At 38.3% G+C, this 27098-nt stretch overlaps 1 protein-coding gene across 2 annotated transcripts in view; it reads left to right on the top strand.

Annotated features, from left to right (window-relative positions):
• The first annotated feature begins 6809 nt into the window (after positions 1-6809).
• Positions 6810-27098, top strand: part of Zdhhc17 (zDHHC palmitoyltransferase 17) — a 94739-nt gene continuing 74450 nt past the window's right edge. Inside the window, exons 1-2 of one of the 2 annotated variants that reach the window (XM_076854897.1) lie at positions 6810-6913; positions 7379-7465. In XM_076854897.1, the coding sequence (XP_076711012.1) occupies positions 7403-7465 (63 nt within the window). In that variant the 5' untranslated portion in view covers positions 6810-6913; positions 7379-7402. Of the gene's footprint in view, positions 6914-7278; positions 7466-27098 lie in introns of those variants that run through there. The other variant, XM_076854896.1, reaches the window with a different exon arrangement.

Genomic DNA, 27098 nt, shown 5'->3' on the forward strand with positions numbered 1-27098 from the left:
TAAAATAAAGATATTGTGTTAAAAAAAAGAGAATACTTTGTTAAAGCAGGGTGTGACTGGGAAGAAGTATTCCGACCTTCTTCCTGCCTTCCTGCCTCCTTCTAGAGCTAGAGACTCCCACTGGCTAAACCCAAACAATGGCCAACTGCTAGACTCCAGTTTTTTTAGAGTCAGAGGCAGACAAGAGAAAAGAATAGATTTGAGATGGAGAAAGGAAGGATGAATGCTGGTTAACCAATATACTTTGATTCATTTTATTTATTTATTGATTGGTACCAGGTATTGAGCCCAAGGGTGCTTAATCACCAAGTCACATCCCCAGCCCTTTTAAAAAATGTATTTAATTAGAGACAAGGTCTCACTGAGTTGCTCAGGGCCTTGCTAAGTTGCTCAGGCTGGGTTTGAACTTTTGATCCTCCTGCCTCAGCCTCCCGAGTGCCTAGGATTACAGGCTGGGATTATAGGTATGCACCACCACACTCAGCCTGCGACTCATTTTAAACCAAAATATACTATCTCAATCTTAACAAAGTGGATAGAATATTGTTTTTCCTCCTGCCATGGAAATAAATTATACGGAATTTTGTTCATATATAGACTCATACATGCCTTCCTTTTTTTCTTAACTTTTTCATTTATAATTCATTTTCATTTAACAATTGATTATGGAATAGCTACTTTATCCTACTTCCCTTTTAGAATAGCTACTTTGAGAAATATGTTGGTATCAAGTATAGTATTGTTATTCTTGTCCTAACGAAGACTATCATTTATAAACCACTCATATCAACTAATATGCATTAAAATAATATCATATTATAAAAATTCTCAGTATGAAATTTTCATTTATAAAAGGAAACAGTACTTGTTAAAATATGTATTTCACATTTTAAATATTCCGATATTTGAGCAATCTTTTTGGGATCCTATACTCATTTTAAAATCTGATGAAAGCTATTGATCTCTAGGAAAAAAATGTGCAGAAGGGCTTTCATTGGTACTATCTCTGGAGGGAGCAGGGCAGGGTCTTAAGCTTACTCAGTGAAGCCTTTCTTAGATACTCCTCCTCTCTCTTCATGTGCGGGTCCTCAGGGGTCTTGTTTAGACTTACTGGTATCCTGGAACATTGCACAGAAATGGTCAAAAGGCAAAGAATAAAACTTAGTGGCACTTCCTACCATGGCCACAACTTGAGTTATTCCTAAAGAGTAGTAAAATGATGGATCATTGGCGCATAACAAGAGAAATCTGCCCTGACATATAGAATGAGGAAGGTGTTGAGAGGTTTGAAAAGTCTGTAAGGAATCTTGCCCTTTCTAGGGATCCCTTCTTTCCTGAGTGAAATCAACCTACAGGTCTGGAAGCTGGATATTTGTAGACAAGTTCAGATTTAACACTTCATTTTCTCTCTCTATCCCTTCAATACATACATTGCTTCAAATCCTCATTTTTCTCAACACAAAGTTTCTATCCTCTTTTTTGCAAAAGATATTGATAACCCTTGAAGGCTGACTCCCAGTTATTAGCACTAATTCCACTCTCTTAAGGAATGTGAACAGCTTTGTCTTTAAACAATCTCTGGAAAGGAGAGATGTGCATATCACACTGTTATGCTTTGTTTCCCAAAGGTTCATGTGCTAGAAGCTTGGTCCCCAATGTACAGGTATTAAAAATTGGTGGGCCTTTAAGAAGTGGGGCCTAAGGGAGGTGATTGGGTCAGAACTGCACTCATGAAGGGATTAACATTGATCTCAAGGGGTGTGTTAGGTCTTGCAAGAATGGGTTAGTTTGAGAATGAGGCCTTCACCAGATGCTGATGCTAGTGTCATGCTCTTGCAACTCCACAACTGTGACCTAAATAAATCTCTTTTTATATAAAGTACCTAGCCCACATATAAAAAATGTTCATCATCTATAAAGTACCCAGCCTCAGGTATTTTGTTATAGCAACACAAAACAAATTAAGATACACACCTACACCTCCCCTAATAAAAGCAATGAGTAATAATAAAACATGTATATATTCCTTCTAAGGAAGCAAGTTTAGGGGAAAAATAACCAGTTCTGATAAGTGATTGAATGTTTTCATCCTGCTGGATTCTTATAACTACACAATTTCGGGCTTTACACACTGTATTATCTACTGTTGCATAACAAATTATGCCCAAATTTAGCAGCTTAAGAAAATAAATAATTGCATTTTACACAAATTTGTGGATCAGAAATCCAGGGGAAGCTTAAGTAGGGGGCTCTGGCTCAGGGTCTCTACAGAGCTTGTGGTTGAGGTATCAGCAGGGCTAGAAACCATCTGAAGGCTTGATTGGAGCTGGTGGATCCACTTTTAAGATTACTTACTCACAGGCCTGGTAAGTCAGCAGGGGTTGTTAGCAGCAGGCAATAGCTTTGTGCCAGATGGACAGCACCACAGGACTCCTTGGGTGTCTTCATGATACGGCTACTGGCTCCCTCAAGTTAGGGATATAAGAATGAACAAGGCAGAAACCATGATGCATTGTATTACCTGGCCTCCAAAGTCATACCCCTTTTTTGTATAATATCTTATTGGTTATACAGGTCAACCCTACTCAGTGTCAGTGAGGGTAAAGGTGAGAATGCCAGGAAGCAAGAATCAATGGTAGCCTCCTTGGGAGCTGGCCATTACCCATGCCAAATTTCACACATTTCCTTTAATGTTCCAGTTTTATTTCTTCTACATCAATGATTCACACTGAATATGACTGTAAAAAAAAAATTGTCTCCACTTTGCTTAAAATAGGAGTACTGTTTTATGTACTTGCTTTCTTTTCAACTCCTGTTTCATCCCAGTTCTAAGTAGTCAGTATTCTATTTAGTTCTAGAGTCCACAATTCCAATGAGACATAGAAATCTGTGAAATGGCTTATAAGAACATTTTATCATTAATATATTTAATGAATTCATATGATTACATAATAGTATTTAGCTGGGCTAAATAATCTGACTGACATCTTAAAAATATCTCTGACTACATTGTGGTTATTGTTTCCAATATTCATGCAGAACAAATGTTTAATAAGTAATTGCCAAATGTTAGAATGAACGAATATAGTAAAGTTGCAGTCAGCAAAATCATCATATAAAAATCAATTATTTTTCTATACACTAACAATGAACTACTTAAAAAGAAAACAATACCATTACAACAGCATCAAAAAGAACAAAATAAAAATAAACTTAACCAAAGAAGTAAGATACTTGTACAATGGAAACCACAATTTATTGATGAGAGAAATTAAAATAATACAAATAAATGTAAAGACTTCTCATGTTAATAGATTTGATTAACATTCATAAATTAAATTAATATTGTTTATAATGTTCATAGTACTGAAAATGATCTATAGATTCTATGCAATCCCTTTCAAAATCCCCATGGCATTTTTTATAGAAGTTGAAAAAAATCCTAAAATTCATACAGAACCACAGAAGATTGAATAGCCAAAAATGATCTGGAGAAAGAACAAAGAGGCATGACATATCCTGATTTTTAAATATATTAGAGTGCTAGAGTAATTTAAAAAGTATGGGACTAGCATAAAAATAGATAAAGAGAGAGCTCAGTAATAAACTACACATACGTGGTCAACTGATCTTTGACAATGGTACTTAGAATACACAATGTAGAAAGGACATTCTCTTCGACATATGGTGCTGGAGAAAGTGGATATCCATATGCAAAAAGGGAAATTGGACCCTTATCTTGTAGCACACATAAAAATCAAATTAAATGGATTAAAGAATGAAATGTAAGGCCTGGAACTGTAAAAATTCCTAGAAAGAAAACATATGCGAAAAGCTTTATGACATTGGGCTTGGCAAAGATTTCTTGAATATGACATAAAAAGCACAAGCTATAAAGGCAAAATTAGAGAAGCAGGATTACATTGAGCTAAAATGTTTTTGTAGCACAAAGGAACCAACCAACAAAGTAAACTCAGCCTATGGAATGGGATAAAATATTTGCACATCACATATCCAATAAGGGATTAATATCCAAAATATGCAACAAACTCTTACAACTTAATAGTAAAAAAAAAAAAAATCCAGATAACCCAATTAAAAGTGGGTAAAGGATTTAAGGACAAATGGACAAAAGGTATGTGAAAAGATGCTCAACATTACTAATTATTAGGGAAATTCTAATCTATACCACAATGAGATATCACACCTGTTAGTATGGCTACTAGAAAAACAAACAAAAAACCAAAAGATAACAAATTTTGGCAAGGATATGGTGAAACTGGAACCATTGTACAATGTTGATAGGAATGCAATGTGGTGCAGTCACAATAGAAAATAGCCTGATAGTGTCTCAAAAAAAAATAAATAAAAATGTTGAACTACCATAGCTTTCAGCAATTCCACTTCTGAGTATATAAAATTGAAATCAGGATTTCAAAAGGAATTCATATGAACTCCCGTGTTCCTTGCAGCATTATTCACAATAGCTAAGATATGGAGCCAACCTGAATGCCCACTGGTGGGTGAATGGATAAAGCAAATGTGTTGTATAAATGCAACGGAATATTATTCAACCTTTAAAAAGAAGGAAATCCTGTTATATGCAACAATATGGATAAACCTGGGGGCATTATGAGAAGTGAAATAAGCCAGTCAGAGAAGGATGAATTCTGCATGATTCCATTTATGTAAGGTATCTAAAATAGTCAAACTGATAGAAACAAAGACTAGAATGGTGGTTTGCAGGGGTTGAAGTGGGGGAAAAACAGGGAGTTTCTGTTTAATGGATATGAAGTTTTAGTTATGCAAGATGGGCATGTTCAAAATATGTGTACAACATTGTGCTTATGGTTAACAATGCTTACCACGCACTTAAAGATTTGAGAGGGTAGTTCTTACCACAATTTTTAAAAAAAGTATTAAATGAAGCAAGTAAATCATTGAAGATAATTGAGAAGAAATATGTGGTAGTGGCAAGAGTAGTAGATGGGGGGGGGGGGATTCAAAAGGCTTCTAGATGTCATCCTGCTACTAGAACCAGGGATTCTGTGACTTTAAGAGGGTTTCTACATTTCTCAACCATCATTTACTCATTTGTGAAATGATAGAATTGTACTAGACCTGAATAATTGCTAATGCCATCTTCAACTCCAGTAGTCTCTGATGTTACATATGAAACCTTATTTCTATAATACCCTATTCCCTGTCTTTAAATCCATTTCACAATTCTTCTCTAACAAGGTCTAGTCTTTTCTTAGAATTTTTATATATTTTTAGCTACTATTCTGTATTCCTCCATAATTTTATGCCATTCTTTTGTTAGCCTATCCAATCAGTATACTTTTTGGCTGTGCTTACACTTCAGTGAATATATTGTCTCAAATTTGGGGTATGCTGTTAAGAGCTCTATAATTACCAAATGGACTCCGATTATATCTAATGAATTCATTTGATCCATACTGAACACAGCCCAATTCAACATGTTTCTGAAGAATATCTGCTTTTTTTTTTTTTAGTTCAGTTGTTCATTTAAAAACTATTTGTCTTACAGTGAGCAAGGCAGTCACAGACCCAAGCTAAATTGTTTCAACTTTTCAGTTTTTAGTATTTTCTCTATATTAAAGTTATATAATTCTCAGAAGTCACAAATAAAAACGTCTACAGTAGCATTAGTGAAATATTCTCTTCTGTTCTCCATGCCTAGTTTCTTCACTCCTTCAATTCATTCAATACTTTATTAATGATACCTCTCAATCTCTTCAATTTCTTTTCCTTACTCCCATCTTCTATTCCACGTAAATGCATGGCATAAGGAAGGGTATGGAAGAGCAAGAAGAAAACTGAAACGCTGAAGTAAAAATGATTTCTGAACACATGAATAGGTTCTTAAAGCAATTTGAAGCTGGAAAGACAGACACCTCATTCCGTCTAGCTTTGCATGAAGATTCTTGATTTGGGGCAGGACTAAAAGAATGAAAATCAGCTGTGCTGGGAGGGCACACATGTATAAAGCCAGCTGCAAAGTTAAGAGAACGTTCTTTTTCTCATAGCCAACAAGCAGCTATAGAATGCCACATCCTCTTTACCAAGGAGCTATTTTCATTTACTACTGCGGGTACCCAGTTACTAAGTTGCCCTAGCTCAAGACAACATCCAATCCCTTGTTATTTCCTGCTTTTCCACACCCCGATTTAGAAACAATGTCCAATCCTGAACTGATCCCCAGTCTCCCCAGACCCTCCTCAGGATCCTTTGGCGGGAACCTAAATCCTGTCATATTCTTTGGTTCCTCTGGTGTGCCTTTTCTCCTGATTTACGAATAAACCTAATTTTGTAGGACCGCAGGCTTCTTTCTGGTGGTCTTTGGCTGATTTGACTTTAATATTAGACAGGCTGGTAGCACGAACATTTCGCGATCTCAGCTAAATCTTCCTCTGAGCTATTTTGATGTACAATCTTTAATAGCTAAAAACAAAGACAAATGCTTTCTAAAACTGCCACCAGCCCATTTCTAGGAAGCAATCTCCCCTTCACGTTCCAATATCCTTTATAGTCCTAATATCCTTTTAAAAATGGCTTTAGTCATTTTATCCGGGTCGCGCTTCAGTGAATTCAGTTTAAAAGACTTCGATTCGGAATTCCTGGGTTTTACTAAAATGCAGGCTTTAAGCTCCTAAGTATTTTTTAATGTGGTACTAACGCAAGGCCAAGGAGGGCAAGCCGGGATCCTTTAAAAAAGGTTTATCCAGAAGGAAGTCCCATGAGTTCTTCCACACCCCCCGCCCCACTCCCGCAGGATAGGTTGGGAGGTGACCTTTTTGACTGTGGAGGAAAGGGATGCTTCTTTCGTCTTCAGGAACGATGCGCGCCTGGACTCGAGCCTCAGCGCCCCAGAGCCTCTCCCTGGGTCCAGGTGCAGGCTCCGCCGGGGTCTGAGGAGGGGTCCCGGGATGGGAGAGCGGGGCGCAGGGCGTGGGCCGCCTGGAGCTCGGGAGCTCCGTTTTGGCTCCCGTGTCGCCGCTAGTTCCCCTAAGCGAACCTATCCGTGGCCGCGCCGCCTCCGCGGGGTGGCCGGAGGCACACTTCTGCCTGCGGCCGGGGACCCGCCTCCCGGCCGCGGCGCCCACGCCCTGAGCGGTCCTCTGGCCCCAGCGCAGTGCAGCAGAGCGCGTTCCCGCCCGGGCCGGCCGTGCTAGCGCGCACGCGCGCAGGGACCCGCACCCTCAGAGCGGGGAGGGGGCAGAGGGGGCGTCACGGGGGCTGGGGAGGGAGGAGGAGGCGGCCGCGTCGCCTCCGGCGGGGCTCGCGCTTGCCTCGGCGCTCGCCCTCCGCTTTGCCCGAGCCCCGCGAGGGTGAAACGCTTTCTCCCGGCATGCAGCGGGAGGAGGGATTTAACACCAAGATGGCGGACGGCCCGGATGAGTACGATACCGAAGCGGGCTGCGTGCCCCTTCTCCATCCAGAGGTGAGGGACCGCGCCGAGAATATTCCTCCCCTGCCTCCCCGACCTTTCTTCCCGAGACTCGCCGAGGGCGGTGGCCGACGTGTGTAGGGTAGTGGGACGTGCCGAACTTGGAGAGGGTGGGGAGGCAAATCCAGGCCCGAGCGCGGCTGCGAGCGGATAACGGGGGAGGAGATAGCGGGGCGGGCCCGACCGGGGCGGGCTCTGGGACGCAGTCCCTGGCTGTGTCTAGAGGACCGAGGTGGGGCTGTGCATGGTTCTGCTCTGCCATCGCACTCCTTGCGGGTGCACAGGTGACCCGGGCCCGGAACCGCGGCTTGAGCCCCGGGTGTTCCTCCAAGCCTAGGAGGGCGAGGGGGCGAGGAGGAAGCGCGTCTGTTTTGGATATGTTCTTGTCCTTCGCGGGCCGGCCGAGTGGCACTGTTCCTTCCGTTTAGCTCACTGTTTCTTGGCCATAATGATGTCCTTCCACGTTATGCCATAATAGTACCTCGGGCACCTTGTGCCAGGTGCCCTTATTTGAGCATTTGTCCTTAAGCGATGAAAAAGAGAGGTCAGAACTTTGGGGAATAGACCCACGCTCACATTAGCTTGTCAAAGTACCGCTTTTTTTTTAGGAGCTAGGGGAGAAGAGTGCAACACGTTTCCCATCACAATCTGAGTATCTTCCCGTGTAAGTAAACAGTTCTCTGCTCTAGGATCAGTCACATTCTGTACTTGTTTACTTCTTAGTTTGTAGCTGAGCTAGGGCTAGTTAAGGCCTGGAAGCAATTCTTGATGCATTCTGGGTTTTAATGATCTACATTGACCTGGGGCTGGTGGAGGGCCGTGGCTTCCTGAAGAAGTCAGGTAGTTTTTTTGAGGTTCAGGAATGAAAACAAATCAGTGTTATGGGGTGAACAAACATGGAAATCTTCTAATCTGGTTACTTTACATTAGAATGATTCTATTTCTGGGTTTGTAGCCAGCTCCTCTTTTTAAAATAAAATATAAATAACAATCACCTTCTCTTATATTAATATTCAGCCACCCACACATTCATCCTTTTGGCTTACCAGAAATAGTTGGGTCAATTCCTTAGGAATATATATCCCTGGGTTATATTTTTTAATGTGGTACTAACGCAATAGCAAAGGCTACTTTGGATTTCTGACAGAACTAAACTTTTTTTTTTTTTTTTTTTTTTTTTTTAACTATAGTGGAAATATTTCAGAACTGGCATTGGAGATATTTCTTTTGGTTTATATACTTAGGCCCTAAAAATATGTCAAGAAATGAAGTAGTTTTCAGAGGATGCCTTGAAAATGTTGCTAAATACTTATCTGTTTCTGTGGATGTATTTCATATATTTAAATGTTTGTTTATTTTCATGTACATTCTTCATAAACCTTTGTGTTGTAAAACAGTATGTTGTTTGTCACTTTAAGAATAATGTTAATTGGTAACAAATTCAGAGATTGTTCTGAATTGGGAGGCTTAAAGTTTAGAGAAAGTGTTCAGGTTGCCATTTAATAGGATAATCATATTGGAAGTGAGAATTGGTGTAAATGATATGTGTGTGTGTGTGTGTGTGTGTGTGTGTGAGTGTGTGTGTACATATATTGTTCCCTCTTACCTAACAAGCACAAGATATAATTCGTTTAATTCATTTGGACCTTAAGCTCATAATGGTGCACTGGGGTCTTTCTGTATTTTTTTTCTTTGGTTAGTGTCTTATATCTGGTACAGACCTGGTATTCTACTGCTTCCTAGTAGTGTGTTCTTGGTCATACTATTACATTTCTAATTTTATCATTTATAATAATGGGATGATAGTAATATTTAACTAATGGGCCACTGAGAAGATTAAATGAGATAATGTATTTTTGTTAAAAAATGTTTTCCGTCTCCCTTGAAAAGAAAGCCATTCTTTGTCTTGGTGATCAGTGATAGTTCTTTTAACTACGTTTTAGAGAACACAGCATTGGGTCAGACAGACTTGGATTCTAATTATGAATCTTCCTAAGTAGCTAAGTGGTCTGAATGAAGCACATAATTTCTTTAAACATCACTTTGTTTATTAGAAAATAGAGATGTTTCCTAATTTGCTTGCTGTTAAGGGATTAGGTGAGACTATGTTGAGATTTAAGAACTGTCACATTGTAGGTACTCAGTTAATGTTACTTCTTTTTCCTCTCTCAGAAGGAGGGAAGTGTTACCACATTTATTTTGGTTTTGGTGAGTGATTTTGAAGCTTATGTGGGTTTTAATTTAGTGGAATAGGATCTTGCAGTAATGTTTTTATTTTACTTTTTATCTTGATTTAGCGTTATCACAAAAAGCTTTTCACTAAATATGTTGAACAAGTGAATTTTTGTGGGATAAAAAAATCAGCCATTTCTTAATATGCAAACTGTCCACTGTTGAAACCTTCAGTAGAGGATTATGCAATTAAATGAGCAATGAAAGTCTCTTTTTTGAGGCATTTGGGGGTATGAGAACCTTACTTTTTTAATGAATTAAATAATGCATTTAGTTTATCCTGTTTGAGTCAGGCATTGTTCTGGACTGCGTGAGACTTCAACATTTTTGTGGTAAATTCAGTGAGAGGCAGTATAGAATATTGGTAAAGAGCTAAATTTTTCTGTTGTCAAATTGAAAATCTGGGTTTTGCCACTTATTACCATGATGGTAAGTTGCATTTTCCTCATTTATAAAATTGACTTAATATTACCTTTCTTTAGGAGTTATCATATTAGGTAGGGTAATGTTTGTAAAACAGCCTTCAAAGACCTAGGCTGCCAAGCCAATGGAACCTTCTAAAAGCCATGGCATATAGTGAATCCTGAAAGGGAAGTTGCTATTACTTTGTTTTCTGTTGAAATAGATGATTATTAGTTTATCATAATGGAAGAATTAAAGGCTTTTTGCAAAAGATGAACTGATTATCAGGGGATTAGGGTGAAAGTCCTAGCTCTGTGACCTTGAGCTATTGAGCTAGTAAGCATTTAACTGCAAATAGTTTCTTTGCATTTAAGGTAAAGGGGCCAGACTAGATGATCCCTAAGATTTGTTTGAACTCCGATATTCTGATTGTAAATTGTGATTTTCTAAGAGAATCATCTTGGAACATCTAACTATTAGGTACATAGCACTGTATTTGGTTTTATAGGTTACCGTTATGGTTTGGATGTGATATATACCCCAGAAGCTCATGTGTGAAATGGTGGAAGAAGGGTTAGAGGAGAAATAATTGGGTTATGAAAGCCTTAACCCAATCAGTGAATTATCCCCTAATAGTGATCAACTGAGTGGTAACTGATGGCAGGTAGGGAATGGCTGGAGGAGGTGGGCATTGGGGGTAAGGGTTTGAGTATATATTTTGTATCTGGTGAGTGAAATCTCTTTCTGCTTCCTGATCATCATGTGAGCCACTTCCCTCTGCCATAATTTTCCACCCTAATGTTCAGCCTCACCTTGAGCCTTGAGGAATGGAACTGGCTGTTAGTAGACTGAGCCCTCTGAAACTATAAGCCCCCCAAAAAACTTTTCCTCCTCTGCAGTTGTTCTGGTCAGATCTTTTAGTTATAACAGTGAAAAGGCTGATTAAGATAGTTATAATAAAAAAAAATCGTGTATATTTTTAAGGAAGGTATTGCTCTAGTTAGGAACATATATGCACTTAAAACACTTGACAGAATCCAAGTAAGTCTGGAATTGAGTACTGGAGCCTAAGTAGTGTCAGGTTTCTGTCTCTAGAATGGTTAGAAGAAAGACTTTGAGGGACAGATAACCATATGCTGGCCTGCAGACTAGCAGACTTGCTATCACTGATCTTCTGTTTTACCTACTAATACATTTTCTGTAAATTACCTCATCTCTTTCATACACCAAAATACCCTCTCCTGCCAGAGTGTCTTAAGAGCTCTCTATTTCAGAAATCTCTGACTTGTATATGAAACAGTGGAAGAAGGTTTAGAGGAGAAATAATTGGGTTATGAGAGCCTTAACCCAATCAGTGAATTATCCCCTAATAGTGATCGACTTGAGTGGTAACTGAAGGCAGGTAGGGAATGGCTGGAGGAGATGGGCATTGGGGGAGAGGGTTGAGTATATATTTTGTATACAACTTCATTGCCTAGATCACCTGTGACTTCCATTCTTGCTTGCTTTCTTTTTTTCTCTCAATTTCAAAACTTGCTACTGTCATTTTTCCTAGTTCTCCTGTTTTAAGTGGTAACACTTTTTATTTTACATTCATTTATCCCTTTTCTTGTCTCATCATTTTTATTATTTGAATATTAAACTGAAGTATCACAACATCTACTCTTCATAGATTTAATAAAATTTACTTTTTGAGGCTTATCTTCAGTGATACTGATTTTTGTTTCTATTTCTAGCCTTACTATGTATTTAGAGAAATATATTTGCATACGTATGTAAGTTAACTCATTATGCAAATATATTTGCATACGTATGTAAGTTAACTCATTTGCTTTTGTTAATGAGAATCCTCTGGTTGCAAATGTCAGCAACCCTGTTGAAACTTAACATGGGTTTAAAAAAAAAAAAAAAATTTACTGTCTCAACTCCAAAACTCAGGTGGCAAGAGTGCAGTTGGACTCAAAGAACTTTGGAACCTGAGATGAGAATTCCCTAAAACTCTGTATCTTATCTCTGTCTTCCTTTCAGCTTTATTTTCTTCAAATGGAAAGCAGTTTCTTTCCTATATGTAGTGTGGACATGGATGCCAGCTTTATTTATTTTTATTTTTTTGACCGTATATCTCAAATATAGCTGCATATTCTCCCTTTTTCCACACTGAAAAGTGCCGTTTTTGGTTCTGATATAGTTTATATGTATACTCTATGACTGTGGCACTGTAATTGGCCAAGATCACTTGGCTGGAGTTGGGGGAAAAACAGCTGGGTAGTCAAAACTATTTCTGTCTTTTATACTCTTATGAGAACTCTATATTTGGTTTGTTTCCAGCCTTCTAGTTTTTAACATACTTTAAGAGATGTTGTAATTACGTTGAACTTATTCATCACAGTAAATGTTCTAGTTGAGCTACTGAATAGCATTCTTTATGAATTAAATCTAGACTAGGAATTGCTAAATGTTTTTTGTACAAGGCCATATAGTAAATATTTTCAAGTTTGTGGGCCACATGAGTTCTGTAGCAATCACTCAACAGTGTGGATGTATGAAAGCAGGAATGAGCAATGTGGAAATGAATAAACATGCTGTGTTCCTATAAAACCATATAAAATTAGGTGATCGGCCAGATTTGGGTCATGGGCCACTGTTTACTAACTTTGGTGTACACAATGCATAGACACTCTTAAGATATTTATGTTAAAATATATTTTAACACAGAATTCTATTGATCTCTGATATGTAATAACTTCATTATAAATGGATATATGTCGGGGAGACTGTTGGATGAAGTAAGAGTATGTGTGTGTACATTAGAATCTCATGGGGAGCTTTGTCAGAATATACATTTCCACATATAACCCCTCAAAATTTCTAATTCATTATGTGGGTTTGTGATGTGTATTTTGAAAAAAGTTCCCAGATGATTTTGATAAATATTTTATTTTTATCTCCAATATCACTTTGATATGTGGGAAACATATATTATAGGAGGGGGAAGGAAGCTCTTTCGACATTTAATATATGAGACTTTGTATTGAGAACTTCTAATGTTATCTCCTTACTGTTCTAGACAAAAATAATGGTAATAATTGGTAACACCAAATTATAGCTATGAACTAGGCATTATCCTAAACATATTTGTATATATATTCATTTAATTCTCCCAGCTTTGTGTATCTATTTTACCACTGAGGAAATTCGGGCAGAAGAAAGTCAAGTATCTTGCTGATCAGTGGCAGAATTGCACTTAAGTTCAGGTTGCTTTTGTTTTTATAGCATAGTACAATGTGATAGAGATGATACAGTTGTAGAATTGATTATTGTTTGATAGGATTAGTTATCTATGATAGCAAAAGTATTCATTTATGTTTTGTTTTAGAATATTTTATACTTAATTTTATAGACTTAATTTTTTAGAGCCATGTTAAATTCACTGGAAAAATTAGTAGAAAGTAGAGGAAGTTCCCATAAGTTTCCTGCCTGTAAAACTACATAATCTTACCCACTACCGACATACACCAACAGAGTGGTGCATTTATTGTAATAGGTCAGTCTACATTGACGCATCATTATCATTCAAGGTCCATCCTTTACATTAGGGCTCACTCCTGGTGTTTTACATTTTATGGGTTCTAACAAATATATGTGTATCATTACAGAAGGTCCTCTCCTTAAAATTTTTTAACATAGCGTCAGAGCCATATGCATTCAATAGAAACTATACTTCAGATACTGAGTTTTGATCTTTTTCTTGGACAACAATATAGGAATACTCTCATGATACTGTAGGTTAGGTTTATTTAAAGCTTTTTTAGCTTATGGTGAATTCATTGGGGCCTAATCCCTTTGTAAATTGAGGAACAAATGTATATTGTCATACAAAAAAATTTAATTGGCCTAAAAATCCTGTGCTCTGCCTATTCACTTGTCCCTCTTCTTTGAGGTAACCATTGATATTTTTAATGTCTTCATAGTTTTCTCTTTTTCAAAATGTCATATAGTTGGAATCATAGAGTATGTTGCTTTTCAGATTTCTTTCTTTGACTTAATAATATTTATTTCAGGTTTTTCCATGTCCTTATCAGATTTGAGAGCTTATTTCTTTTTTAGCACTGAGTAATATTTCATTGTTTGGGTCTATACAAGGATATCTTGGGTTCTTCCAAGCTTTGCTCAAATACTGTTTGCTGTAGTTCTGCAAAGTACATGATGAACTGTTCAAAACCCTATTTTTGTTATTAATAATAATATAGTATAAAAACAGTTTTTTTTTTTTTTGTGGTGCTGGCGATCGAACAGTAAATTCTTTTTTTTTTTTTAATAAATGGAACAAGTTTTAAATGTTTAGGTTGATAACTTTAAACATTTTAAGATAATTACAGATTCATGTGCGTTTGTGTAAAAAAAACCAAAAAACAAACCAGGACCTCTGGACCTGTTACTCAGGTTCCCTGAGTTGTAACAGTATGCAAAATTATAGTATATTACAACCAGGAGGCTGATACTGATATGGTTAAGGTCCAGAACATTTCTGTAACTATAAGGATGCTTTCTATTGTCCTTGTATGATCATATGGTCTTTCCCTCCAGCTCTCAACCTCTCATTAACCCTTGGCAACCACTAATCTACTCTCATTTCTATAGTTTTGTAATTTTATGAATGTTACATAATTGGAATTATATAATATGTAACCATATGGGATTGCCCCCACTCCCCACCGCCATTCAGTCTAATTCTCTCAAGATTTATCAGGTTGTATGTGTATCAGTAGATCATTCCTTTTCATTACTGAATGATATCATGATATGGATGTACAACAGTTTTAACTACTTACCTAAGGTAAGTTAGCTGAGTTGTTTACAGGTTGGTTATTAAACATTTGTGTACAGATGTTGATGTAGATAAAAGTTTTTATTTCTGTGGGATAAACACCCAGGAGTACGAATCATACGGTGGTTGTTTCCTTTATTTCTCCTTCCCTCTCTTCCTTTTTTGGTGCAGAGGATGGAACTCAGGGCCTAGAATTTGCTAAACAAGTATTCTGTGGCAGGGCTATATCCCCATCTCTCCCATGATAGTTGTATATTAATGTTTTTAAGAAATTGAAAAGCTGTTTTCCAGAGTGGCTATACATTTATGTTGCAACCAGTAGTGTGTAGTGATTGATCTTATATCTCTGCATCCTCACTGGCATTTGGTGTTGTCACTTTATTATTTCTGTCATTATGGCTTCTTTCTAATTTGGTTTTCCTTGTAACTAATCTCTGGGAGAGTCCTGGTAGGGGGCGGTGATAGGGAGGGGGATTAAGGTCAGGTATGTGTGACAGGTTAGACATGAGATAGTGAAACCAGAATTCATGCAACAAATTTATTACATATCCCAGAGGTAAAGGGTGCCAATAGAAAGTGGGAAGAAGGTGAAAGATGGAGAGGGGATATCTTTGGGTCAATGGCAGTATACTGTTTGTTGACTTTTCTGTGGGGGGTTTTGGATTAGCTAGTGTATACCATATTGGCTAATTAAACAGAGAAAATCAGGGAGCTTACTTACAGTGTAATGGTGTTGCCCATTAGGTGTTTTTTTTTTTATCATGGTCAGATGCTGTGTGGTGTGATTGGTTTTGGGTCAGTGAGGTAAAGAACAAACGGACTTTGTTGCAAACAGTCACACAAGAAGGAGAGTTTTAACTAGGTCAGTGGTGACAGGGTTCTACCATATTTCAGATAAAGTTGGGCCTAAAAATGGATGGCAAAGTAACAACTATATTAAACAAATTTGTACTTTTTAATTTTAGCCCATTTCAATAGGTATGTGATGATAAGCCATTGCCATATTTGAATTTCTGTAGTGGCTAATGAAGTTAATTTTCTTTTAGTGTACTTATTTGCATTTGTGTATCTTCTTTGGTGAAGTCTGTTCTTGTATTATTAGTTTACTAGGGCCACTATTACAAAATACCATAGACTGAATAGCCAAAACTAGGAATAGGGAATAGTTTTTTCCCTACACTTTTGGAAACTAGACACCCAAGGTGTTGTCAGGTTTTCTTAAGTCTTGCTGCTTGGCTTGCAGGTGGCTACCTTCTCAAAATATCCTCACATAGTCACTTTTGTATATACATGTTTCTTCTTAAAAGGACAATAGGTTGGATTAGGGCTACATTAATGACCTCATTTTAATTTATTTGCCTCTTTTAAGACTTTACCTCAAAATGTAGTCATCTTTGAGGTTTTGGGGGGTTAGCGTTGGTAAATATATGAATGTTGGAGTATACAGTTCAACCCATAAGAGGCTCTTTTGCTTATTTGCTAGTTGATTATTTTACTGTTGAGTTTTGACAAGTTTTTTTTAAAATGCACGTTCTTTAGGTACTATTCTTTTGTTGTGGTTTGCAATTATATCTGTTTAATTTGCATTATTTAAATATTTTTGGTCTTTATAACTAACAGTGTCTTAGAGCAAAAGAAAAATTGTTTTTTGGTACTAAAGATTGAATTGAGGGACTCTTAACCACTGAGCCCTATTCCCAGCCTTTTTTTAAAATTGAGAGGCAGGAATTCGCTGAGTTGCTTAGGGTCTTGCTAAGTTGCTGAGGCTGGCTTTGAACTTGTGATCCTCCTGCCTCAGCCTCCTGCGCCACTCGAATTATAGGTGTGTGCTACCATGCCTGGAATCAGAGCAAAATTGTTGATTTGTTGATGTAGCTTATACATTTTTTTCTGTTTATGGATTGTGCTTTTTTTTTTTTTTTTTTTGTCAAATCTGAGATCTCCTGGGCTGGCCTTAGATTAGAGAGATTTTCTTCTGTTTTTTTTTTTTTTTCTTTAAGTTTATAATTTTATTTTTCGGTATTAGGGATTGAACCCAGGGACACTTAATCACTGAGCCACATCCCCCTTTTTATATTTTATTTTGAGACAAGGTCTCACTAAGTTGCTTAAGGCCTTGCTAAATTGCTGAGGCTGTGAACTCCTGATACTCCTTCCTCAGCCTCCTGAGCTGCTGGGGTTACAGACATGCACCACCATATTCAGCCTTATAATTTTATTTATTTAGTTTTGGGGGGGCTGGGGATTGAACTCAGGAGCACTTGACCACTGAGCCACATCCACAGCCCTATTTTGTATTTTAGAGACAGGGTCTCACTGAGTTGCTTAGCACCTCACAATTGCTGAGGCTGGCTTTGAACTCCTGATTCTCCTGCCTCAGCCTCCCAAGCCACTGGGATTACAGGCATGAGCCACCACTCCTGGGATGATTTTATCTTTATTTTATTATTATTATTATTTTTTTGGTGGTGGTGCTGGGGATTGAACCCAGGGCCTTGTGCATGCGAGGCAAGCACTCCAGCTCCTGGGAGGATTTTATTTTTAACATTTAAGTTTATAATTAATTTTGAGTTAACTTGTATGAAGTGTAAAAATTAGAGTGGGATTAAATTCTTTCTTTCTTTCTTTTCTTTTCTTTTTTATTTTTTGGCCAATGAATGTCCAATGCTTCAGCACCATTTCCTCCATTGAATTGCTTTTACATTGTGGTAAAAACTCAGTTGAGCATATTTGTGTGTTTTTATTTCTGGGTTTTGTGTTCTGTTTCATTGATATATGTCTGTCCTTCAGTCAGTACTACACAGTATTGATTACTGTAGCTACATAGTAGGTGTTAAAATTGAGTAGACTATTTCTTCCTCCTTTATTCATCTTTTTCAAGATTTTAGCTGTTTATCTTTTTGTATTCCTATATAAATTTTAGAATGTCCTTGTCTGTATCTACCAAAAAAAAAAAAAAAGTCTTGTTAGAATTTTGAAAGAAATTACATTTTCCTTGTTTGGGTGAGAATTGACATCTTTGCCATGTTTAGTCTTCCAGTTCATAAATATGATATATCTGTTTATTTAGATCTTGAAATCCTTTCCTCAGTATTTTTGTAGTTTTTAAGCACAAAGGCACTGTAGATGTTTGGTTGCACTAATTTTCTGTCCCTCATGTTCCCTCTGGCATTTCTCTTCTCTTGTTCGGCATTTCTCCTGTCCTTCAAACAAAACTAATACCATATTTTCTCTTTGATCCCATTTCCCTTCTAGCTGCTGCCTCATATCTCTGCTCTTATTTGTAACAGAATTCCCCCAAAGAGTTGTCAGAATTGTCTTTACTTCTTTCCACCCACCCTTTCCTAAATGATCTCCAATCTGACATATACCCCTGCCTTCTCGAAGTATTGTGACTTCTTTATTGCTTAATCTAGTGGTCATCTTGCAGTCCTCATTCTTTTCTGACTTTCAGCAGTATTGATATAGTTGGTCTCTCCTTGGTCAACTTTCTTCACTTTGCTGCAGAGGAATACAAATCAAAACAAGATAAATATGATATCTCCCCAAGTTAAGAAGCCAGATAAATCTAAATACAGTGAAAGAAAAATTCATATTTAAAAAAATATTTTTTTAGTTGTAGATGGACACAATATATTTATTTATTTATTTGTTTTTATGTGGTGCTGAGGATGAAACCCAGTGCCTCACCCATGTGAGCAAGCGCTGTACCACTGAGCCCCAGCCCCAGCCCAAGGAAAACTTGTATTGCTGGTAAAGAGTCTAAATTAATTCTACTACATTGGAAAGCAGTTTAATGATAGTAAAGCTGGAGATACTCAGTCTTTTTAGTCATAAAATTTATTCATAAATTCTAATAGGTGCCCTCTTAAAGAAACCTTTTTTCTTTTTTATACTGGGGATTTAATCCAGGGATGCTTTCCAGGTAGTTACATCTTCAGCTCTTTTTATTTAAAGACCTTGCTAAGTTGCTTAGGGCCTCCCTAAGTTGCTGAGGCTGGCCTCAAACTTGGAGTCCTTCTGCCTCAGCCTCCCAAGTTGCCAGGATTACAGGTGTGTGTCAGCACACCCAGCTTAGAGAAACTGTTAATAGATGAAATTTGTGTAAGATTATTCATTGTATTATGACTTAACAGTAGTATAAAGTATAAGCTATCTAATTGTCTCGGTAAGAGAATGTATGTGGTTTATTCATGCAGTGAAATACTATTTAGTCAATGCATTGAATAAATTAGAGCAATGTGTGTCAGTATAGATAAATCTCAAAAACAATGTTAAAAGAAAAATACTAGATGAGAAAGCATTAGCCACCACATTTGTGTATATGAGGTTATTAAATGAATACCCTGTCATCTCAACTTTTTTCCTGGGGCCCAAAGCTAGGAACACTAGTTGACAAAGGTTCCTTGCATTGTAAACAGAGGTCTCAAACTTTCTGGAAAGTGGTCATGATTGGCCTAGAACTCCATCACCTCTGGACTGTCCAAGAGAAAGAGAATTTAATGTGAGGGCAATTCTTTGAAGAGTTAACCAGGATAGGGGATTCTTTCTAAACAGGATGCTTAGCATGATTCTTGCTAAAATTGAGCTGTGAAGGCCTAACAAAGGTTGAGGTGGAGTTCTAGTTAAGATGAGGGCACACAGGAACTTAGTTAAGGAGAGGGTCTTTTGTTAGTACGCATAGGGTGAATTTCAGAACTCTCAAAATGTCCCACTAAACAGACAGTAGTTGTACTTGTCCCGTGATATTCTGAAGGTTGTAACTTGGACTTTGTTTCTTGTCACTTCTCTACACATATTCTTATCCTTTGGTAGGCAGAATAATTCCATCCATCCACCGTGGCCCCCCTCCCCCCAAGGTAGGTTCTTGTACCTGGAACATATAAATGTTACCTTGTAAGGAAAAAGAATACAGAGAAGTTAAGGAATCTCAAGAAATAGATGGTTAAGGATCTCAAGATGGGAAGATTATCCTGACTTTAGCTCAGTGATAATGATTTTGGATTTCTGACCTTCAGAACAATAAGATAATAAATTGTGTTGCTTTAAGCCACTAAATTTGTGACAGTTTATTTCATGGCAGTGATAAATTAATTATAATGATTTGTTTGCATAGCAGAGGGAGAACAGATAATAGGGCAGTTAACTGCTTGAGGTAAACAAGGAAGGCTATGGTGACATTTGAATTGTAAATTGAAGGGTTTTTAAAAGTTTGCTCAAGGGGCTGGGTTTGTGGCTCATCTGTAGAGCATTCACCTAACATGTTTGAGGACCTGGCATGTTTGAGGCCCTGGGTTCGATCCTTAGCACCACATTAAAATACATACATACATACATACATACATACATACATACATACAAAGGTATTGTTGTAACTAACTCCATTTAATTAGCCCCATCTTTCCAACCCAATAATTTATTATCTATGCTGACTATCTGTCCTTTGCTCCTGTCTCATTCCCCCTCTCTAATTAAGGGAACCCTTACTGCTGTAAGGGGAAATGGGCCTTAACTCTGGCTGCTTCAGGCTGAGAGGGGGCGAGGTAAGGCAAGCAGTTTGGGTTTCCTTTTTAGGGATATTTTTGGTTGGTTGAGGGGTCTGTGGTAAAAGTTTGGTTTGGAAAAAACAGCTTGTAAAATTATCTGGGAGATGAGTGCTTCTCTGAGAGAAACAAGTCATGGGTACTAGAATGATATTAATACAAAATAAATGCTGTAGCATCTGGAAATTGTCAGTGAATATCATGATGATGATAGAGACCAGACCTCATCATAAGGTGCAAGAGCTAAGAAGTTGTTCCTATGACATGGCCTCTATTTGGGAATGTAAATTTTTAAGGATATTAGTTACATTGCCAGAGTTATCAGGAATGTAAACACAACACTTAGTTTTTATAATATCACAGCCATCCCTTTATTTCAGTCTCTTAGGGCTAGATAATTGTACTAGCAAATACAGATCAAGTCTGCCTATGTAGGAGGTTAGGAAGATTTGTAGGTATTAAATTGATTTTAAAAGCTTTTGGGGGCTGGGGATGTGGCTCAAGCGATAGTGTGCTCACCTGGCATGCGCGGAGCGCTGGGTTCGATCCTCAGCACCACATAAAAATAAAATAAAGATGTTGTGTCAACCGAAAACTAAAAAAGAAATATTAAAAAAATTCTCTCTCTCTCTCTTAAAAAAAAAAAAAAAAGCTTTTAACTCTTGACAGTCTCTTTTGATAGTTATTAGGCACTCCTGTCTAAGAATCCTTTCATAGCCTCCAGTCTTACTTTTGGTGGGGCTGACACAGTGTACATCTTAAGTTACATTAAAAGAATTATTGTTTTTCCTTTTAAATGCCCAGGTATGGCTCTGCTTTGGTTATAACTTTCTTGCCAGGTATTTAAGACCATGGTAGTCAAATTGACCTTGTTTCTATTATTAGGAGACAGCTGAGTTTCCTTAGGGGATCACTTTTAGGAACTTAGCTTCTCTAGTGCCATCTTCCAGTATAGGTCAGGGTCTTACTGACCACTTGGGGCTTTCTTTGAAAGCATCAGGGATGTTTCCTCTCTAGTAACCCTCCTCTGTAGCATGTGCACTGGTTGATGTTTTGCTCTCCAGTATCTCATTGATTCCCCCTTATCTGGAGGTCTTGTGGCCCAGATTGCAAAGCTGTTAGAGAAGTCCCCTCATTTCCTGATTTGAGCTGATCTCAGAGGACAATAACCAAATATTGGCTATTTTCTTCTTGTCCCTTTTACTTACTTTAGTCTCCAAGTTTTAATTTTAAACATTTAGCAAGTCAGTTTCACCAGTCTTAAAAGTTGGAGTATTGGGTGTTAACTTAATGTCTATAACAGTTATTTATCTCTTCCATTTAATTGGGGTCAGTATTACTACTGGAAGTTAGTGTTATGTTCTGTACTATGGGTGATGGCCTATTATCTCAAATTAATTCAGGTTGTTAGAGTGGATGTTGTACTTCTGTAAGGCACTAACAGAACAATTATAAAGTTTACAAGGAAAGTACAAGAATGGAATTAGGGAGCAATCAGTAACCAGTGAATCAGTGAAAACCCACATCCAAGTCTTGTAGAATTAGCCGACAGGTGCCGGTTATTGTCTTCCAGAAAGAAAGAGTCAGAAAGATGTGAGGTACAGAGGAGCTTAACCTTGGTGATGACCCCCATCCCTACAGAGTTCCTATCTAATACCAGGCTTGAAAATCAGGATTGAGTCCTCCTCCCCATCCTTGTGTACACCCCCCACCCCCCACCACACACACACACTGTGTTGAAGGTTAAACACCCAAGAAGTGCTAAGGCAAGCATGGAAAGTAAGTTTTCTTTAAGGGATAGAACAGAAATAGTAGACTCCTGGAGAGAAGGGGACCTAGAACTGGGATCCATGGGAGTGGGGGTTTGATAGATCTTAGGTTTCCTTTCCTCTCACTGTCTCCCCCCTCCTTCTTGCCTGTGTGACCAATAGGCAGGAAAAGAGCTTCATGGGACACTTATTTACTGCACCTTGTGTTGGAAGAAGCTATTCCCTGACGGTGTCAATATCCTTGAGATAGGGGAAGTGCTCTGGAGGTGTTAGCATTTTATTTCCTTTCTTTGAACTAGAATGGCTCCCTCCACACAATCATTTATTATCTAGGCTTGTTATGGAAAACCACTCCTCCAGTTGGGTGTGCTCAGGTTTGTTTAGGCCATTGGACACAGATGACCTAGTGCTCTAAAAGTTCTGGGCTCCAAGCTGAGGTTGCATGAGCTTTTAAGGAAATTTGACATCATTTCTTAACCATTACAACATTGGTGGGTTTGAATTCTTGGCCCTGCACAGAGAATTTATGATAAGTAATTCACAGTGTAGAACAAAGTCAGTAAAACACTTGCTAGTGTTATCACTAAGTGGCCTTCACCACAGGCAGCAGAGACTCTAGATGACTTGAGTTTATTTCCCTAAGAACTATATTTTTAAGAACTAAGCCTAGGAGGTTATAGTTTAGATAGCATTTAATTTGCATATCAATTAAATGATGTAGCTACTTTCCTGCAGAATTCAGAAAATTTCAAAGTATAAGTAAAATTTCTTCAGCCATACCTGTTGAATTTCTGGCCTTGCATGCTTACATTTTAAGAGAGGGAGACTCCTAGAGAAAGCCATTTACAATCCAGTAGATAGGTACCAATGGTTAATTAGGTTCCCTGAAGAGAAGCCTGAGGGTGGTGGTTTAACCCCTTCTAGGCATTGATTCTTCATCATAGTGTTCTTATAATTTCATTTTATAATCAGGTCTGGTTCCTCCATCACACGCTGACTATCTCTCCTTTACCCCATCTCACATAGACATGCCTTTTAATAAATGGTTACAAGGACCAGGCGCAGTGGTGCATGCCTCATCAGTCTGGATTGAGGCAGAAGATATATGAGTTCAAAGCCAGCCATAGCAAGTTAGTGGGGCCACAAGCAATTTAGAGTCTGTCTCTAAATAGCATTTTTTTTTACAAAGTTCTGGTGATGTATGTGGCTAAATTGTTGAGCTCCCTGGGTTCAATCCCAGGTACCAAAAAAGAAACAAATAAAACAGACAATGGTTTCTGGATTTAGCTTAGTGGTAGAGTTCTTGTGTAGCTTGCTGGAGGTTCTGGTTTTGAATGTCAATGATCAGTTTTATTCAGACACAGAAACCACACCTGGAGGCTAACCTGTAGACATATTAATGAGCACCATCAAGGCCTATTTCAAGTGTAAAAGGCCTTGAGGCTCACCTGTGGGAACACCTCCAGTCAACTCCTTTGACCCAGAGGTGGAAAACGGAAGGGGGGGGAAGTTTTAGGAAGATGGAAGTTTTAGGAAGAAAGGTGAACCCAGAGGTAAAGGAAGACAATAGCCTTGATACTTTTTAATGCCTTTTTAACATATATTTTGCTCCTTGCTCTACCTAGAACCATACTTAAACTCCTAGGCTGGCACACCAAAATGGGTTTTTCTGCTATCAGGCCCCCTCCCACATGTTGGGAGTTCTGTCTCTTCTTGCTTAAGTAAATCCTGCTCTGTTTACTCTTCCCTTCTGTGATTTCCTGAGGATTTCTGACTTCAAAACTCCTTTATTGATCTCTATTGCTTAGAGATACCTAAATGGTCAACTGGATACCTAAATGCCTTTGTTTATTCTCATTGAAGATGAAATTTTTGCATTTCATCTAAGAAATTGTTCAAAACAGACTTCAGGATTTTCAGTTTCCTTACCATTCAAATTACATTTTGATAATTAAATAATTTACATGTGTAGGTGACTCATAAACTTAAACAAAAATATTTTATAGTGCTTAAAAGATATTTCTTCCAAATTTTTGAGAATCTGTGTCTTGCCAGACTTTTAGAGTCTTATAGGAAGTGAGTTCAGGACTTAAGTTTGGGCTGCTGGTAAGAGCAATTGGCCTGTGGTAGAAGAAGCGAACAAGAGGGAGAGAAGGTGATTTCCACAAGATTATCAGTCTAACTAGATTATGCATTAGAAAGATTCTATTCAGAATCCTAGGGAGGATAAAATTGAGAGTAACTGTCAACTGAAGTAAAAAATTGAATATATTCCAAAATGCAAGGGTGTAGTGCTCCAAAGGACATTTCTGTCCAAATACAATGTTATTCATTCTCTGAAATATGTTTGGATAAGGATTGTTTAATAGCTTTGTACATGAAAGCACATGGAAGGTAATACAAAAATAAAAATAAAAATGGAGGCAGACCTATGGACCAGCAATGTTTTATTCAGTCCAGAGGGGCACATCTTCAGGGGCAAAATGGCATTGGCAGGGAGCAGGGCCAGGTCATGGGAAAAGTTTTGGTGGTGGGATCATTTAGGGCAGGGTGGGAAGGCAGGTAGGAAAACAGGCATATAAATTCCTTTGGGGTTTATTGTTCATATCCTTCATTCCAGAATGTGAAAGGGGAATATTGAATTGGGGCATCAATATCTTTTCTGGATGCTTCCTGCTGTAAAGGGGCAAAGTAGGGGAACCCCCTTTCAGAATTCTGGGAGAGGACAAAGGGATTCTGGTGGTTGGAGCAGAAGAGGGGTGTATGTGGAAGGAGCTTCAGGGTAACCACAGGCAGTTGTTGTGGTGTGCATGTATGTGTGGTGTGTTACATGTGTAGGTGACTCATAAATTAAAAAAAAAAAAATTGTAATGCTTATTGTGGTTTCAGGAACTCAGATTGTGAATGGAGGAGATTGGCTTTGAGATGTTCCTGGGAGCCGGTTTGGACTAACTGGGTCACCTTACTAAGAAGCTGTTTCTGCATAAAGTTAAGAATACAAGGAAGAAAAGCTATTATGAAAAGGCTAAATATTAAGGGGAATAAAAGGGAGAATAACCAGGAGGATCACCAGGAATCAGCCAGTTCTTGCTTCTGTTGTTTCAGGTCTGGTGTGGCTGTTAAATATGATATGTAGAAAACATGGAGAAGAAAGAAATTTGGGTGGGGGTCAGGTCAGTGAATGTCTCTTGAAGCCAGAGATCCCAAATGAGATCTAGTGTTTGAGGAGGAGAAAGGTGAAGGGAGAGTAAATATGATAATTAATTTGTCTCTGAGTATTGTTAAGAAAAAATAGATGATCATCTGAGAAAGTGACATTAGGAATTTTGGGCAAGAGAGTCAGCAGCTTCAATTATATGTGAAAAGGGGTTCATTAAGAAATCAAGGGTGTCAGGACAAGAATGAGAAATCACAGGGGCAGAGGGGTTTTTTGTTGGGAGAAGAGTGGCAGGGTTTAATGGGAGGGGGAGTGTCTTGCTGGAAGATAGTTACGGGATCCATGAGTAGTGCAAGCAGTAATTGGACTCTGGTTGGGGGAAAGGAGAAAAATGAATGAGGACTGAGAAGATCTGGGAGAGAATGTATGTACAGTAAGAACAGTGATGGGTTGATATAATGTAAATTTTCTGGCCTCAGGGATCAGGAGGGCTGCTGTTGTTGAAACCTTGAGGCATTGGGGCCAGCCTTGATAACCTAAGTCTAATTGTTTCCCCCTGACTTCTGGTAAAGAACTCCCAAGGCTTGTCTGAGTTCTGAGTGAAATGACAGGAAAAAAAAAAGGTTTATTAGGCTTTAGTAAATAAAGAGTTGAGGATATGAGAAGAGCATTCTGTAGAGTAGAAATGGTAGAGGAAAACGAGGAGATGGAAAATTCCCCTTGGAGACCTTGTAGAAAGGTTTGGCTATGAGGGAGAATTTTGGTATTCAGATGTGAAAATAGTTTAAAAAGACCTAGGAGGGAAAGTATGTCACTTTTTGTGGAGGGCAGGGGAATATCATTTAAGGCTTGGAGTCTCTCTTGGTATGGTATGGGATGTGGGGATTAGTAGGATGCCTAATTATTGTACCTGAGGTGAGCAGAGCTGGGCCTTAAATTGAGAAACCCAATACCTGCATGAGGCCAAGGAGTTGAGGGTGGTAGTGTGATGTGTGGAATGTTCTAGGAGATCATCTATTAACTGTATGAGATGTCTAGGGGATAGATTTAGTGTGACCAGGTCATGTTGGAGAGCCTGACCAAAATAGTGGGGGCTATCTTGGAAATCTTGTGGGAAAACGGTCCAGGTGAGTAATTAGTATCTGGGTCAGTCCAGTAAAGGCAAAAAAATGGGTGTGAGGCAGGATGAAGGGGAATAGTAAAAAAACTATCTTTCAGGTCTAACACTGAGAAATGTGTGGTGGAGGCTGGAATATAAGAGTGTAGGGATTTCCCACAAGACTTCCAAGATAGCCCCTACTTATAGGATATGTGGGAACAACTGCCTCATTGATTTTCCTGAGGTCTTGTACTAGCCAGAATTAGCCATTGGATTTCTTTACACTGAGGATGGGGGACTTGTAAGAAGAGTGGGTTGATATGAGGAGATGGACTTGTAACACATGGGAGATGATAGGCTTTAAACCTTTGAGGACTAAGGGAGTTAAAGGATATTGGGGAAGGATAACATAGCGAGTGGGATCTTTTAGTTGGTATGAACAAGGGAATGGTGTTTAACTATTTTAGATTGAGAAGTATCCCAGACTGTGGATTAACCCCACCAAACAAAGGACAATCTGGAGGCTTAGGGGAAGCAGGGACCAGGTCTGGGCCAGAAAGTATTAAAAATATGGTAGTGGACTTTGAAGGGGGTAAT

The sequence above is a fragment of the Callospermophilus lateralis genome, chromosome 4 (genome assembly GCF_048772815.1).
Source record: "Callospermophilus lateralis isolate mCalLat2 chromosome 4, mCalLat2.hap1, whole genome shotgun sequence".
NCBI classification, from domain to species: Eukaryota; Metazoa; Chordata; class Mammalia; order Rodentia; family Sciuridae; genus Callospermophilus; species Callospermophilus lateralis.